The 15,471-nt window shown below is 43.2% G+C and overlaps 2 protein-coding genes across 9 annotated transcripts; both read left to right on the top strand.

The window, feature by feature from the left end:
• Positions 1-2,024: 2,024 nt before the first annotated feature.
• On the top strand, positions 2,025-8,759 carry LOC120661759 (glutamyl-tRNA reductase-binding protein, chloroplastic-like). Of its 4 annotated transcripts, none has more exons than XM_039940695.1 (12): positions 2,027-2,310; positions 2,465-2,530; positions 3,098-3,184; positions 3,627-3,725; positions 3,989-4,084; positions 4,343-4,408; positions 4,502-4,592; positions 4,817-4,884; positions 4,987-5,052; positions 7,772-7,822; positions 8,143-8,207; positions 8,408-8,759. In XM_039940695.1, the coding sequence occupies exons 2-12, from the start codon at positions 2,465-2,467 to the stop codon at positions 8,472-8,474; spliced, it is 822 nt and encodes a 273-aa protein (XP_039796629.1). In that variant the 5' UTR covers positions 2,027-2,310; the 3' UTR covers positions 8,475-8,759. The 4 variants fall into 4 exon arrangements, with proteins under 4 accessions (XP_039796628.1, XP_039796627.1, XP_039796629.1 ...); XM_039940692.1 differs by having other exon boundaries at positions 2,177-2,304; positions 2,462-2,530; XM_039940694.1 differs by lacking the exons at positions 7,772-7,822; positions 8,143-8,207; positions 8,408-8,759 and adding an exon at positions 7,132-7,765 and having other exon boundaries at positions 2,025-2,310; positions 4,987-5,122.
• A 361-nt stretch (positions 8,760-9,120) lies between these two features.
• On the top strand, positions 9,121-14,543 carry LOC120661758 (CMP-sialic acid transporter 2). 5 transcript variants are annotated; one of them, XR_005670038.1, is made up of 16 exons: positions 9,121-9,317; positions 10,357-10,417; positions 10,492-10,567; positions 10,650-10,761; positions 10,870-10,949; positions 11,042-11,117; positions 11,246-11,346; positions 12,031-12,102; positions 12,221-12,269; positions 12,375-12,416; positions 12,557-12,678; positions 12,778-12,837; positions 12,951-12,999; positions 13,271-13,357; positions 13,860-13,954; positions 14,050-14,072. XR_005670038.1 is itself a non-coding variant. In XM_039940687.1 (15 exons), the coding sequence occupies exons 1-15, from the start codon at positions 9,291-9,293 to the stop codon at positions 14,105-14,107; spliced, it is 1,080 nt and encodes a 359-aa protein (XP_039796621.1). In that variant the 5' UTR covers positions 9,127-9,290; the 3' UTR covers positions 14,108-14,543. The 5 variants fall into 5 exon arrangements, 4 of the variants coding, with proteins under 4 accessions (XP_039796621.1, XP_039796622.1, XP_039796625.1 ...); XM_039940687.1 differs by lacking the exon at positions 13,271-13,357 and having other exon boundaries at positions 9,127-9,317; positions 14,050-14,543; XM_039940688.1 differs by lacking the exon at positions 13,271-13,357 and having other exon boundaries at positions 9,130-9,317; positions 10,504-10,567; positions 14,050-14,543.
• Positions 14,544-15,471: the final 928 nt, after the last annotated feature.

Raw genomic sequence — 15,471 nt, 5'->3', positions numbered from 1 at the left:
AATAAATGTAGCGTTTGGTGAAATTATATCACCCCCTCACTTATGGGGGTGGACTACATAAACCCTCAACCTATGAAACGATCTATGTCACCCCTGAACTTTCCAAAACGGGTCAAATTAGCCCCCTAGAGCAGTTCGAAAAATCATAATAAACCACAAAAAAATCATAAAATAAAAAATCCAATTGTGTTGGACTCCAAATGAATAGATCTACACAGAGAACATATAATATGGTATACATTAGTGCATTTTTACAGCTATGAAGAAAAACACAGGTCTAAAGTTACATAAAAAAATATACTAAAGCATACTATATTATATATTTACTGTGTAGATCTACTCATTTGGAGTCTAACACAATTTGATTTTTCATTTTATGATTTTTCTGTGATTTACTATGATTTTTTGAAACTGCTTTAGGGGGTAATTTGACTCGTTTTGAAAAGTTTAGATGGTGATATAGACTGTTTCATAGATTGGAGGCTATATAGTCCACTCCGTGAGGGATGATATAGACTTTTTCCTAATCGGAAATAAATAAGGCCTACGTCTCTACCTGAAGCCCAGCTTGCCCTTGAAGGCCGGTTTGGTTGAACGCGATTTTTTCTTTTTTATATTTAAAAAAAATTAAAATTGTAAAAATATATGTCTATTTTGGAAAATTTCAAAAATATACCCCGGTCGTCCTTCCATAGGGCGACAGGCCCAAAGTGTAATTTTTTTCTTTAAATTCGCAATGAGGTCCCTGAAGAAAAAAAAAGACCTGTCGCCCCTGTACCGCGCCTCCTTTACTAACTCCGTCGGGTCGACCCTGTCACGTACGCAAACAGTTTTCAGACGTTGGCCTTGCCCCTGGGCCCTGGTTGACGCTGATTCCTCCTTTACTAACCTCGATACACGTGCGCGATGCGTCGAGGTGGACGCGCACGTACCCACCCGCGCGACGTGGCGTTAGCTATTGTTTTTTTTATCCTCCTTCATTCTCCTTTTTCGCGGTCAAAATAAATGGCATTATTAAACAAACACGCATGGGCCGTGACGAGCCATGAGTAAAAAAAAGGAGAGAAAATAGATCCCCGGAACATGTGTATCTTCGCACGAATGACCGCGCGTCCTGAACGACACGCGAAAGCGACGCGTGTATCGAGCCGTCGTCACAACTAAGTCAGTAACGTACATGGAAAAACGTGCGGTTTCACATCACCGTCACGCGGTAACGTTTCTACTACATACTAGAAACTACTCGTACTTTTGCTACTAGTAGGCCGGTACTCCAACCTAGTATTACCCGTCTCTCTGCTGATCATGCTACAGCACGCGCTCGACTCCATGCATCGATGGATATCCTCGTTCCTCGATCGCCTCTCGACTCGACGACCCGACGGGACCCTGTCGCCCGGCCAACGGGCGACAGGCCCCTGTCGTCCCAGGGGTGGGCGACAGGCCGGGCGACAGGCCCCTGTCGCCCCAGGGGTGGGCGACAGGCCCCAGTCGCCCGTTGGGGGGCGATAGGTCTTTTTTTTTTCTCCAGGGACCTCGTTGCGAATTTGAAGAAGAAAAATTATACTTAGGGCCTGTCGCCCTATGAGGGGGCGACCGGGGGATATTTTTGAAATATTTCAAAACGGACATATATTTTTGAAATTTTTATTTTTTAAAATATAAAAAAAGAAAAAAGTTCTGGTTGAACACCGTGCCCCACAAAATGCACCAAGCCTTGTGACGGGCTATTGCGCGCGACTTCTATTGGGCTCCGGCCCAACATAGAGAGAATCAGGCCAGGCCCCAAGTCCTTATATTGGGCTAGTAGGATGAGTCGTGCTGTTGTCGTTTTAAGACGGAAGTCTGTCACGGCCCATCATCAAACCAATCAAGCTGGGCCGTAGCCTTCTTCCATCTGGCCGCGGCCGTCCGGCCGACTCACTAGTCACGAGAGCTCGTAGCTGCCCCGGCCGACTCACTAGTCACGAGAGCTCGTAGCTGCCGTGCGCCCGTGCCGATAGACCACCAAGCGGCCAGCGAGGCGGTCTCGGCTGTCGGCTCTCCTCGCTTGCCCGCAGACGGCACGGCGGGCAGATTCGCTCCCACGTGCACGCCAAGAGGCCCTTCCTGCTCACGCCGGGCGCCCGGGCGGCGCCCTCGCCGTCAACGCTCTCGCGCCTACTCCTCCCGCTCCACCTACAAAATAATGGCCGGCGCAACCACCTCCGTCGTCACGTCAACGCTTCCTCAGTCTCCCCACCTCTCATCAACCCGCGCTTCCGCAACCGCCGGGCCCGATTCTTCGCCGCCTCCTCCTCCTCCTCCCAGGTCCGGACTCGCCTCTCCGCCTGGCCCGCCCCGTGTCGCCCCACCCCTTACTTAACCCCGTTTCGGGCGGGCCAATGGTTCGTTCAAATGCCCCTGCGGTGATGGTGGCTGATTCGGCTGATGGTCCTGTGGTGTTTGCTTGTCTGTGTTGCAGATGGCGGCTCCAGCTGATGCCCCCGGCGGATCGGCTGATGCCTTCGAGGTGATCCGCGCTCACCAGGTGCGGCCCTTGGCCTTCCCCTTGGCTCGCGGATCATGTGTCTGATAACCTGTAGAGAGTAACTGTGCAACTGAAGTGAAGTCTATTGAGTTGGGTGTTTTGGGGTCTGTTGTGTCGTGCAGGACCATAATAACTCCATTATTTTGGAACAAAAGAACTGGATGAACTGTATTATGCGGGGTCAAATAGATTCGCCAAAAAGGACTTATTATTTGGTTGAAATAGGCTTCTTTTTCTTTTCAACAATTAGCATCATGAGGGAGAAAGACATTGATGACAATGATGCACAAAGGCTTTCTTTACAAAAACCAGAATTGCATGCCCTAGTGTAGGAGGCTTCATTTTGTCTTGGAGTCATATTTTCCGTGTTCTCAACTAAACATTGTCAATTCCTATAACGCATAATCAACCTGTGGAATAAGTATATCTATTTGCAAAAGTTGGATAAGATTTGAATATTTAAATAAGTTTGCGAGTGGTTCAAGGTCGTAGCTGAACTCTTATGAATGTTGGTTTAAACATTGTCTCTAGATCTTGCTTATTCACTCAAGATTCTCATAAATATAGGCAAAAGCTGCTCGTCTTTCTCCAGTGGAAGAAATACGGACCATTCTGGACCGAAGTGTTAGAGGTGTTCTTGCCACCCATTCTCAGGTATTAAGTGGACAAATGTTCCGTCAGTCTTTACCTTCATCTACTTTCATAAGTTTTATAGATCAGCGAGGATAATGTGAAGAGACCGACCAACAGTTTATGAAGACCTATCTTGTCTATTATAAGTTATTTTGTTTTTTTGAATGCTTGATGCAGTCCAATTTTCACTGGGCCTGGTGCTATTATAGGTATTTCTGACAAATTCACTGGAGCACGATTTGTACCATGTCATAGTTGCACAGATTGCTCCGCCAAATATTTGCCGCACGTGCGCTTGGTGAGGAGAGAAGAATATTAATCCAGAAAAAAGCAGTGAAGAAATATTGTAATGTTATTTTGATTAAACAGGAAATTTGGAGCTCCAGAACTCCAGTGTATCTAATCGAGCAAAACTATACTGGCGCTTGATTGAGCATTGTATAATGTATTATTATGCTTACAGGAACATGCTGGTTATCCTTCTGGTTCCATGGTTGATTTTGCATGTGATCAGGATGGCTCCCCCATATTAGCAGTCAGTAGTTTAGCAGTTCATTCAAAGGTAAGATAGTTTTATTCTTTTTCATGTCCATTATGCATAGATGCCTTAAACATTTGGTAGCATCACTGGAACATACATAGTGATAGCATACTAGCATATGTGCGGGCGTGCAAAGAAATAGGCATAGATATGCCTAAGTAACACTGCCAGAATTTTTATTCGAATTGAATAACTATCTAGTTTACAATCACCAAATGCAGGCAATAGTTGTAAAGCATATTTCTTTTATCAGTGTCCCTTACGTTTTGCTACCAATTTTGCAGAATCTCTCCGGAAATCCAAAATGCTCACTTCTTGTCGCCAAAGACCCTGAGGACAGAACAGATACTGTAATCACTATATATGGTGATGCTGTTCCTGTAATTCCCTCCCTCCCATGCTTGTCCACTCTCATATCATGCCTTTCCCTGTTACATTTCTCTTCAGATATATTGCTAAATGCCTAAATCATAATGTGCATACAACAGTAACAGCAACAATAAAGCCTCTTAATCTTAAGCAAATTGGGGTATGGTACATATGAAACACAACAAGAGCCACTGAAAAGAGGACAAAAATCATAATGTGCATCTTACCTGATAATAAATGTGTTTTGCTGATTTTATTCTTATTTGAAGGTTTCTGATGAACAAAAAGATTCAGTGAGAAGTTCTTACCTACGAAGACATCCTGATGCCTTCTGGGTATGCTTCTTAATTTCTTTACTGTTCCAACTTCCAAAGATCAAAGCTATATTAATTGAGTACTGATTTCTGGTAAATATTTGCCAAATTAAGGTTGATTTTGGTGACTTCAGTTTCCTGCACATTAAACCGAAAGCTGTGTGCTATGTATCTGGTGTTGCAACTGCTCTCCTTGGCTCTGGAGGTATGTGGCTTTTTGAATGCCCATGAACCAGAACCACATCATTCATTTATTTTTCAACCATGTTTTCTGAAACCCCATATTGTTCTCCCACTATTAGCATCTGTACATAAATAGAAACTACATACGGATACAAATTTGGATCCAAGATATTTCTGTAAACATATCAATAAAATATTATGGTGATTGTGTTGCCTGATATGCTACGCTATTGTCAACTTCCGCAGAATTCAGTGCTGCTGAGTACAAGGAAGCAAAAGTTGACCCAATATCTCAATTCTCAACTCCTATCACAGTATGTCTGGATTCAGTTTTTGTTTACTCTTATGGTCTTTCCCATTTATTGAACTTTACACCAAATGTGTCAACATTCCGTTGTCATACCTATACACTGCAGAGCCACATGAATAAGGATCACGCTGATGATACAAAGCTCATTGTGCAACATTCAACCACTGTTAAGGCAAGTACATGTATACTTATGTAGCATTTATTCGAGTAATACAACAACAAAGCATTTATTCCAATAGTACAACGACAATGTTAGAGTATAATAGTCAAGGATAGTATAGTCTTTTCCTCTATTCTAGGGTTTGGGGTGTGTCTCATGTATATGTAGCCCAAAGGGCCTCTCTCCAATACACTATCAGTTCACTCTCTCTTTCCTCTTCTATATCATAACATGGTATCAGAGCTTCGGTTCCTTTGATCCGGCCGTCTCTCTCGATCTTCCGCTGCGCTGCCCCTGGGAGCGTCAATCTTGCTCTTGGGGGCGGCTAATCCAGCCCCAAACCCATTTTTTTTCCTTACCCTCGTGTCGCAGCAGCAGCAGCAAGATTCGTCGCCCCACCCGCCGGCCGCCGTCACGGCCGCCTCAGATCCGCCCATCGCGGATCCGTCGTCGCTCCACCGTCCGTCCGCCGGCTCTCCTCCACCCACCATCGTCTCCGCCCGTCGCGGATCTGCCCTGTCGCGGCCCGTCCCTACGCCGCTCGTCGCGGCCGCCGTTGCGGCCGTCCGCCGGCCCGTGTGCTCGTCCCCGCCGCCGTCGCGGCTACCTCCCCGGTCGTCCCCGCCATCTGCCCGCGTTCGCCCGTCGGGAGCAGCGGCCGCCAGCTTGTGCAGCCGCCACCTTCAGCCCGCGGCGTCCGTCCAGCGCCGCCCGTCCGCCCGCTGTCGCGGCTTCTTCCGACGCCGCCCGGCGCGGCTCCTCCCCACGCGGCCATCTGCCACCGCGGCCCTCCGCGCCGTCCGCCCCCTGTCCGCGCTGTCCGCGCGTGCGCGGCGCGGCCGTCCGCTCGTTGCCATCGCGGGAGGGGTGCAGCTGCTCTGCTGCTCGTCGCAGCAGCCCCCGCCTGCCCATCGCCGGCCCCACTGTGGCTCCGTCCATCGCGCGCGGCTACTGCTGGATTCCATTGCCCCCCTCTGCTGCTCTTCGCAGTTCGTCCGTCGCAGGGAGAGGAGCTCAGCCTGTCCTCTGTTTTAGTAGGCAGAGGGAGCAGCCCGTGCCTGGTTCCGTTATTGCTGCTGAGGTCTGCTCATCTTCAGCGCCTTCCTCTGCACTTGCCCATCGCTCTCCACTTGCATCTCAGTCCACCTGAAATTCATCTTTTGCTTGTTGCTTGCTGCTGCCAGTATCTTCTATTCAAGTTTCATGTTCCGCTTGTTCATCCAAGTTCATCCATATGTTTTTCAGTTTGCCGTGTTGTGCCAGTATATCATCGCCATATTTCATCGCTGCTGCTGTCTGTCCGCTTGCTAGTATCAACTATATTATGTCATATTTCCATCCATGTCCATCCATATCATCTGCTAGTAGTTTTGCTTGCTGCTTAAATTATTTTGCCGTTTCATATCCTAGCTGCATGCTTCTGCTAGCATCTCAGTCACTATCAATCCAAGTCCAATTGCAACATCTTCAGTTCGTTAAAGCCGTGCGTGTTCACATCTCAAATTGCTAAATCAGCCACTTACATTCTCCTTTGGATTTGCCATGATGTGTGGCTGCCCACCATCGTTGTCATCATCTTCGTCGTGGTTGATGCATCTTTGTCATTTTGGTCCTTTTTGTAGCCTTCTTGCTCCACATCATGACCAAGTGGCCTTCATAGTCATCATCACGATAGTATCACAGCTTTGCCGTCCTGCTGCTGTGATTTTATCTTCATCCCATTTGGCTTGATTTGGCACATCACTAATCTCGTCGAGTTCAAAATCTCCAAAACAGCTGTCTTGTGGAGGAGACCGTTTGCTACATTGACAAGTTCAAGAGTTGCACGCTTCGACGGCATCTTTGATTTTGGACTTTGGATGTATCAATTTCATGTTTATGTTTGAGTCTAGTGTTTAGTATCAACTCTCCAAATGCAACGTCATTGCATTCAAGTTGCATTTGAGAGGGGGTGTTAGAGTATAATAGTCAAGGGTAGTATAGTCTTTTCCTCTATTCTAGGGTTTGGGGTGTGTCTCATGTATATGTAGCCCAAAGGGCCTCTCTCCAATACACTGTCAGGTCACTCTCTCCTTCCTCTTCTATATCGTAACAGACAAAACATTTACTTTAATAATATCACTGCAAAATCTGATTATCTTAATAGAAAGTTGTGCCTCCGTATTCTTTACCTGAGGAAGCTGTCTGTTTTCTATAATGCAGCTCATTTCTGTAACTAACTAGTATTTTTTTTTGTTGGCTGCATATCTAAATCTTGATGCATCATGGCACTTTAGGTTGGAAATGAATGTGTACTCTGTTCAAAGCCTACAGTTGCAATTTTCTTATCCAACACAAGGTTAAAAGGCAAACATCATCGTGACCTCGAATTGAAATTTTGCAAACTAGTTTACTAAAGAAACTAACAATCAATTTTATAGTCAAGCTGATATGTATCGGTATGTTAGCAACCATAAATAATATTCTACTGTATGCTGGAAAGTGCAATCAGCAACATGAAGAACTGGTTTAATTGCTGTAGCATCAGTACATATTGTAGTTTTTCAGTATTACCAAACCATAAGTCATGAACTCTTGACCACCCATGAGCATGGGATAGTCATACAGCAGGCTTGTATAACTCCATCTTACAATTTCTAAGTTTTGCATTATTACAGTTTTGATCAAATATTACTCCCACTTTTTCAAACACATTGAAACTTGAAAGATGACAAATGCAAAGCTATTTCAGGTGGATTTTGCTTATATGCTGGATGTGGATAGCCTTGGGTTCAATGTGAAGGTAACTCTTTAAAGCGTGTGTGTCTTATTCTTCTACATTGTTAATTTTTACGGGAAATGCTCCCAATGTCATACTCAGATACTGCTGATGCATTGTTAATAATGCCATATGTTGACAAAAGTCCAACATTACAGCATCATAACAGAATACCAATGATTTGACATTTCTAGGCCTTTCTGGTCTGGATAATACAATATGTTAAATTGTAATTTTTAGACTTATTTGGCTGAACCTATTGCGCTTTAAGTGAGCTCTGCCCTCTTGAAGTGAAAAACCCGACCCTGTTATAACATTATAATATGCGGTTTTCTGTTGTTCAGGCCGGTTATGATGGAAGTGTTCTGAAGTTGCGTATTCCCTTCCCTAGGCAGGCGCAAGACAGGAAGTGAGTCCCCGCTCTTGACAGTCCCTACTCTTGACTCTCTTAGCCTTTTCTAAGCTGAAAAACTGTTCCCTTTTCCTGTTAAATGGTGACTTCTCTGATGCTTTCTTTGTAGCAATTTTTTTTTTTGCTTCAGTTGAACATTATTTAAAATTGATGCATACGATGTCATTCCCTGAAATGGCTTGTTACTCTTTGTCTAGGGATGTTAAGACACTAATTGTGGAAATGCTCCAAGCTGCAAAAGCCGCATCTTCACATGCCGATTGATTGCCATAGTTCTGGGAGGTGATGGATCTGTCAATGTAAATGAAAGATAGCTATATCAATAAGAGCACAGGCTTACGTTCAGTCGTTCTATGTTGGAGATGGAGCTACAAATATGTTCATGGTTTGATGCATTGCTTTGCTGTATATAACAAACAGCAGTACGTCAAGCACTTCCAGTTGAACCAACGGGAAGCAACTTGTATGCAACTCATTTGAACTGACTGTTCAGCAAACAAACAAGTTATCTTACTGGAATGCTACTGAGATGCGGAAGACTTTGGCCAACTTGAGTGGCTTAACGATGTTCAAAGTCTGGTTACTGTTTTCATTTAAAAAGACTACGTTGTCTAGCATGTGTTCTGTCAATTCTCCAGCGGCTAGTTAGTTTGCCAAGGCATCAAATAGTTTGCCCAAAATATTTCTCTGAAGAAAAACAAAAGTGTCACCGTGTCGGTGGTGAACGACACAAGCACGTACTAGTGGGCTAACTGTCGATAGGGATTGACTAAAATTTCAATGGCATTAGGGAATTGATTCCTCAAAATGACCCTTCACTCTCAATTTTTTTTTAAACTAGTCAATCTCAATTTGGCAAATTTGAAGCTACCCCAATCCCCAACAATACTTCTACTGTTCACGTCACAGACTCACAGGACCCACCAGTCAGAGCCGTCACCCGCTTTTGGCTTACGGAACCCTGCACCTCAACGGCCGCATCAATTCCTTCCTCCCCGTGAAAGCTTCCACTTCCGCAGCAGCGGCCAGCGGCAGCGACGGCGATTCGAGGAGCCGGAGGCCGCCTCACGTGGGGGAGAGATGGAGTACAGGAGAGCCAAGGACCAGGTAAACATAGAACTCTGCAACCCTAATACATCAAAAAATGCTGTCTGCCTAAATGCTGTACCACCGTCCTGGACTCCTGGTCTTAGATTGGATCGCACGTCGCTGCCGAAATGGTCTTTGTTTTTCTCCCCCAATTGCTTGGCCTACATTCACAGAGTTTAAAAATCCTTAGTCGATTTAGCCTTAAGCCATCAATGTCGGTGGAACCTGGAATTGTCTTACTCTTACCCGCTAGGCCGCTAATCTATTTTGGTTTTGGTTATGTCTGAGCGTGCAATTAAAATTGGGTAAGTTCAGGGGATTCGGTAGCAAAAATTGCTGCGCAAATTGGTAGCACCGCTCCTTAGGAACTGCTTTTGGATTTCTTTTGGAGATTGGCGTGCGCTCTTGTGTGGAGTGGGCTTTCTAATAATGCACGGCAGGAATTTAGAAATAATTCCTTGCTGTGAGTCTGTGATTCTCTCTGTTGATTACTTAGAAATTCAGTAAAACACAACCACATTTATAGTACAACGACATATCTATGAGCATATTTTGGCTCATTCGTTTCGTTCCAAGGTTCAACATCATGTGCATCTAGGTACGCCTGTTTCCCTGTCAGTAACTGTTGATTCTTGCAGATGATATGTTGGCATTAACATGGGCCAGTGAGTGACTGTTCGGCCATCTTGTTTTGCTCATAACCAATTTGGCTGATAGCTGGCTTTGAAGCATTCCTATTTCCTAGCCATTTGTACACGTCGTATCTTTTGAGCCATCTGCATCTCATCCTTTGTTTGGTAAATACAGTTTGCGAAACTATTTGTGTGCCTATTATCATGTACTAGCAGTCGAACTGTGGCAGTCCAGCATTATTTAAACATCTAATTCAACTATTTTTTTCTGTACCTTTTACCATGTTGGTAGTTCCCATTGATCACACATAAAGTCAATTTAACTGGCTTTCCTGTATTTCTTTAAAATTAGTGATGCAATATTCATGTGCTTCATCAACAGACAGTGCACTGACAAGCTATGTTTTATCTGTACCATCTAAAAGGAGAGTGATGACATATCTCAGAAGGACGTAGAAAGCCTTGATCTGAGGTCTCTGTCTCATAGTAAGTTCTTGATTCATCATTCAACATGGATTTTTTGTGATCTATATTCAGATGGTTTGTATATTTAATGTCAGTACCATTTACAGCTTCAGCAACTTCGAGTCTTACCACTGCAGGAGGGCCAAAGGGCAAGAATACTTGGAAGCTCAAGTAAGCGTTATTCCTTGCAATTATTGTACTACATCTGATACTTTCTGGAATCAATCGATTTTCTGGCAATGTGTTCTGGCAGGTCCATTGTTACACTTGCATTGACATTGCTAACAAGTTCCCAGGCAATATTGATTGTGTGGTCGAAAAGAGCTGGAAAGTATGAATATAGTGTCACAACAGCAAATTTTTCGGTGAGCAAAATACATAGATTCTCTGTCAGTGACAGGTATCGTTAGAAGTTTTCACAATTGTTCTGTTGAAGTGATGGTGTAGTTATGTCTTTCTTTCCTTGTGCCTAGGTGGAATTTCTGAAATGTCTATTATCGCTTCTAGCCTTGTACAGAACATGGAAGAGTCAAGGCATTACCGAAGATAATAGGTGATGATTTTACAATAATCTTTTGTGTGATTACTTATTAAGTGCTTGTAGTCTTCTTCCTACTCTCTAGACATTCGGTTTACTGTTTTCAGGTTAACTACATCATTCGATGAAGTTAGTGTTTACCCCATTCCTGCTATACTTTACATGGTGAAGAACTTATTGCAGGTATGTCCATTTGACCAGTCCTTTGTTGATAATAATAATGCTATTTGGCTTCCTTTTCTTGTTGCAGAAAATAATAATAAACACAAAACAAACTTTACCATGCTCTTACTGCTTCCTGTGGCTGTCAGTATTATATCTTTGCATATGTGGATGCACCAGCTTACCAGATCCTGAAAAACCTGAATATTATCAGCACCGGTGTCTTATACCGTATCATTCTTAAGAAAAAGTAAGTCTATTTTTTTTCTCCTTACCAGCTGGAATTATTGTTCTTACCATTGGAAATGAATCAATCAATGTAGCTGGGAATAGAAGGATTATATGAATGTGTTCTTTGTTTAAGCTTGCTGGTATCACTGTCATTGGGCTAGCCTTTTCCTTCTTTATTTGAAGCCTTTGTTTGATGTTGGATGCTAGCCTTGCATGCCGCATTATATTTCTGTGAACACAGAGTTGAGCTATTACAAAATCACAACAAATATTCATCCTTAGGCAGGAACCTATCATCCAATGAACTGTTTAATTTAGGAGCCAGCTGATCAATGGACAATCCATCCTAACTCTGAAACTCCAAACATGATCCATTTGATGTCCATCTTATCTTCGCATGAGCAAAAATTAGTACAAGAATGTGTAATGCAATCACCCAACCAAAATAGCACAAGGTGTCTCTTGGACCAAACACCCTATGAAGACACTGTCAAATGATAAGACATGGACACTCTGCTTAGCTTGTTATTGCACATTGAGTTTTTACAATATATGACTTTGGCCTACCAAATGTTTTAGTACCTTGCTATCCTCATAGTTGGCTGTCATAACACAACTTTTCTTCCTCGTCTCCAAAGTTTTAAGCCTTTTCCTCACCAACAGCTGTTTCCCTTCTTAACCTAGCATGTCAAAACTAATGCAGGTTGAGTGAAATACAGTGGGCTGCATTTATTCTCTTATGTGCTGGTTGCACTACTGCTCAGCTCAATCCCTCGTAAGCAGAACATGATTGGTTGTTTTTTGTTTTGCATTATTTAGTCATTCTTTCCTCATTTGTCCAAACGTCACACTGAAGTAATCAACCGATAGCATTATAACATGTCCTTTTCCAGGTCAGATCATGTTCTTCAGACCCCTATTCAAGGTTGGATGATGGCAATTGTGAGTCATAGCAGAGAAAAGAATCAATCTTTTCACTTAGATGTACTACATGAAGTATTTAGCTCAACCTGCTGAATGTTATTATTCTTTTATTTTTTGTTGCAGGTGATGGCTCTTTTAAGTGGTTTTGCTGGTGTATATACAGAAGTAAATTAACTGTGTATCTGTATCTGATTTTGGGATGATACATTTTTTCCTCGAACAGTTTTGGGATGATACATTTAATGGGAACTGTCACAAATAATTTCTTCAACAGTGTAACATGTTTCAACTTTTGAAAAATGCAGGCTATTATCAAGAAACGCCCTTCAAGAAATATTAACGTGCAGAATTTTTGGCTATACATTTTTGGGATGCTCTTCAACTTAGTTGCAATTTGTGTTCAGGACTTTGATGCTGTGATTAATAAGTGAGTACTGATGATTTCTTCATTCCATGCCATAATATCTGTTACAGTTCATGATATTGAGTTATTGACCATTCACTTCAAATGAACTATCTGATGCAGAGGCTTTTTTCATGGCTACTCATTTATTACAATTCTGATGATTCTTAACCATGCACTCAGGTACTGACAGCTGGATCATGTTATTATTATTTTTCCATGTTTTCCTTTTGGGCTTAGCTTTGTGCTTCCATTTTCCGACTCAATTTTAGATTTATTTTCTGTTTGCTTTGCAGTGGAATTGCTGTATCAATGGTGATGAAGTATGCGGACAATATTGTCAAGGTACGTACAATTTGTTTTTTCAGTTACATGTGCTGAAAAGAATGTTGTTCTAAAGTTCAACAGCTGGTTTTGAGGTTAATAGAATTGTTATAACAATACTCAGCCACCTTTAGTGTAAATGGCAATAAGTTTACCCATTCTGTTACCTCAGGCTGTGCCTATTGTGACACCACCCTTCTATGCTTAATTGGCAGCCAGTAATTACAACCCCAGATGCCCTCATAAAATATTTGAGTGTCTTTCCTTTAATATTTTTTCTCGGAAAACGCAGGAGAGCTGCGCATCATTATATTAAGAAGAATGAGGGGGTAAGAAACCCCAGGTGATACAGTTTAGGGCCTGTACCAACCCATACAAAGTAACCTGATTGCTATCTTTCCTTTAGTATTTATTTTTAGAGAAACGCACAAATTATTTGCTCTTTGGCCTTTGCATAGTTTTACAGCTTTTCTGCGGCTGAGTCAACTTACAGTTCTTTTTCAAACCATGCTGTATGGGCCTAATCTCATGACTTACATTTAGGTAACACTGTACATAATGTCTTCTTATAGTTCATCCAGTAATAAACATTATTCATGCTAGTGTCTGCAAGGGGAACAAAACATTGTTCTTTTTGTGCATACATTCCCCACATTCTGTTCTTTGAAAAACTATGATAACAAATATACAGTCTATATCATAGAAAGAACATGTAGGACAATTTTGTGCATCCATTGTGGAAGCAAGACAACACTATTGCATCAGCTCAGTGTCTAGACTTCAGACTTGGATATGTACGGACACCTTCAAAATTCACAAAATGTGTTACCTCTGATTTTGTAATATCCCTATTTATAAAATCGCCGTTTGCATACTCGCAGGTGTATTCTACTTCAGTTGCAATGCTTCTTACAGCAATCGTATCCGTCTTCTTATTCAGCTTCCATCTATCCCTTGCATTCTTCCTTGGATCTACGTAAGTGCTGAACTGCTGACGAATGTTCAGAAACGTCTCTTGATTGGACCCTCGTAGCACATCATAGCATAACAGACTCTTGACTCAATTTTCAGGGTTGTTTCTGTCTCTGTGTATCTGCACTCCGTTGGGAAACCTCAGCAGCAGAAATAGATATCCTCCTCCTGCGCAGCAGAACTATTGTTTTGTTCATCCATCGAGCAATAGGCACTTGGCACCATCCATGCTGCATCCTGGAATGAATTGAGTGGCGATGCAAGGCTGTTGCACAAAAGAGACAGGATTCATTCTTGATCGTCAATGTTCTGCAATCAAGTTCTGATGGAGTTAACTCCGATACACCAACGTCGGCGTGGCCTTGAAGCACCGAATTGACGCCAAACGTTGACATGTGCAGCTTCAGTACTTTTTAACTATAAGGCACTCAACTCTTCTTCTATGTGACCTGTGAGTATGTAACAAATATATTTCAAGCTCCCTTAGAGCATCTCCAAGAGTGCCCAATATATTTGCTCCTAATAATTCTATATTGGGACCTTTGCAAAAAAAATTGGGCACAAAACAAATGGTTTCCTCCAACAGTTCTATATTTAGTTTCCAAAAATGTGGCACGTCATTCCATTTCAGAGAGGCTCTCTTTCTGCTGCACTCGAATGCTGTCAAATTTTGTTCGCACGCGCAAGGTTGGTTCAGATATGCCATTGCCTGTGTGAGCAGGGGAGCATCATTCATGATAGAAAAAATTTCTCCCTCCCTATGCTCCTCTTTCCACGGTCTCTACCTTTCCATTGGCTCTCCTGACAAGTTTTATCCTGCTCATCCTCTCCTCGATGTTATAGTGTAGCTATTTCTTCTATATCCAAGGAAGTGAGATAGCAGGTGCAGCGGGAGGTGTGGGTCTTGAACGTGACCTAGCCTGTGCCATCGCAGGCATGTGATTGTCAGTGATTGTCACCTGGTTCTGTCACCGGCATGAAGCGCTTCTCGACAACGTGCTTTGCGACATTAGCTCCTTCTACTTGCCCAGTTTCATGGGGCACGGAGTTGACGGGATAGATAGGTGAAGGTGTGGGGCCAGCAAAGCACGTGGAAGGATTGGGAGCTCTCTGTAGCTGCGGAAATATGGCTCCAGGTGCCACCGTTTTTGGACATGCGGAAAAATTGGGTGTTGGATTGGACTTCTGTTGGAGCTGAGATTTTCGTATTTGTGCCAAAAATCTCGTTTTGGGCACTCTTGGAGGTGCTCTTAGGCCGAGGGGACTATTTTCTAACCCGTTTAACCACACCCAGAGTCCCAGTAGGAAAGTTATCATAATATCACAAGGGTTTTCTTCCTACCCTTCTTTCCTGTGCGTGCCATAGAAAAGATGAGCTTTGTTTCCAGCTTTATTACCCTTCTTCTCAATGTTGCCACTCAAACCATGCACCCCGGCCATCGTAGCTTGGGTGTTTGTTGCTCGAGTGGCCTGAGCAATGGCGTCTGCGGCAGGGGCTTTCTATCTCTTTCCGATCATGAA

This window comes from Panicum virgatum, chromosome 2N (genome assembly GCF_016808335.1).
Source record: "Panicum virgatum strain AP13 chromosome 2N, P.virgatum_v5, whole genome shotgun sequence".
NCBI classification, from domain to species: Eukaryota; Viridiplantae; Streptophyta; class Magnoliopsida; order Poales; family Poaceae; genus Panicum; species Panicum virgatum.
Note: the sequence above shows the minus strand (reverse complement) of the source record. Positions and strands in the feature narration are given on the sequence as shown.

Bases quoted from the DNA above. Each gene is read 5' to 3' on its own strand.
- LOC120661758 (XM_039940687.1), top strand. From the start codon at position 9,291: ATGGAGTACAGGAGAGCCAAGGACCAG. The intron at 10,950-11,041 runs GTGATGATTTTA...TACTGTTTTCAG, and splicing joins GGCATTACCGAAGATAATAG to GTTAACTACATCATTCGATG. The intron at 11,118-11,245 runs GTATGTCCATTT...TGTGGCTGTCAG, and splicing joins TGGTGAAGAACTTATTGCAG to TATTATATCTTTGCATATGT.
- LOC120661759 (XM_039940695.1), top strand. From the start codon at position 2,465: ATGGCGGCTCCAGCTGATGCCCCCGGCGGATCGGCTGATGCCTTCGAG. The intron at 3,185-3,626 runs GTATTAAGTGGA...TTATGCTTACAG, and splicing joins TTCTTGCCACCCATTCTCAG to GAACATGCTGGTTATCCTTC. The intron at 8,208-8,407 runs GTGAGTCCCCGC...CTCTTTGTCTAG, and splicing joins AGGCAGGCGCAAGACAGGAA to GGATGTTAAGACACTAATTG.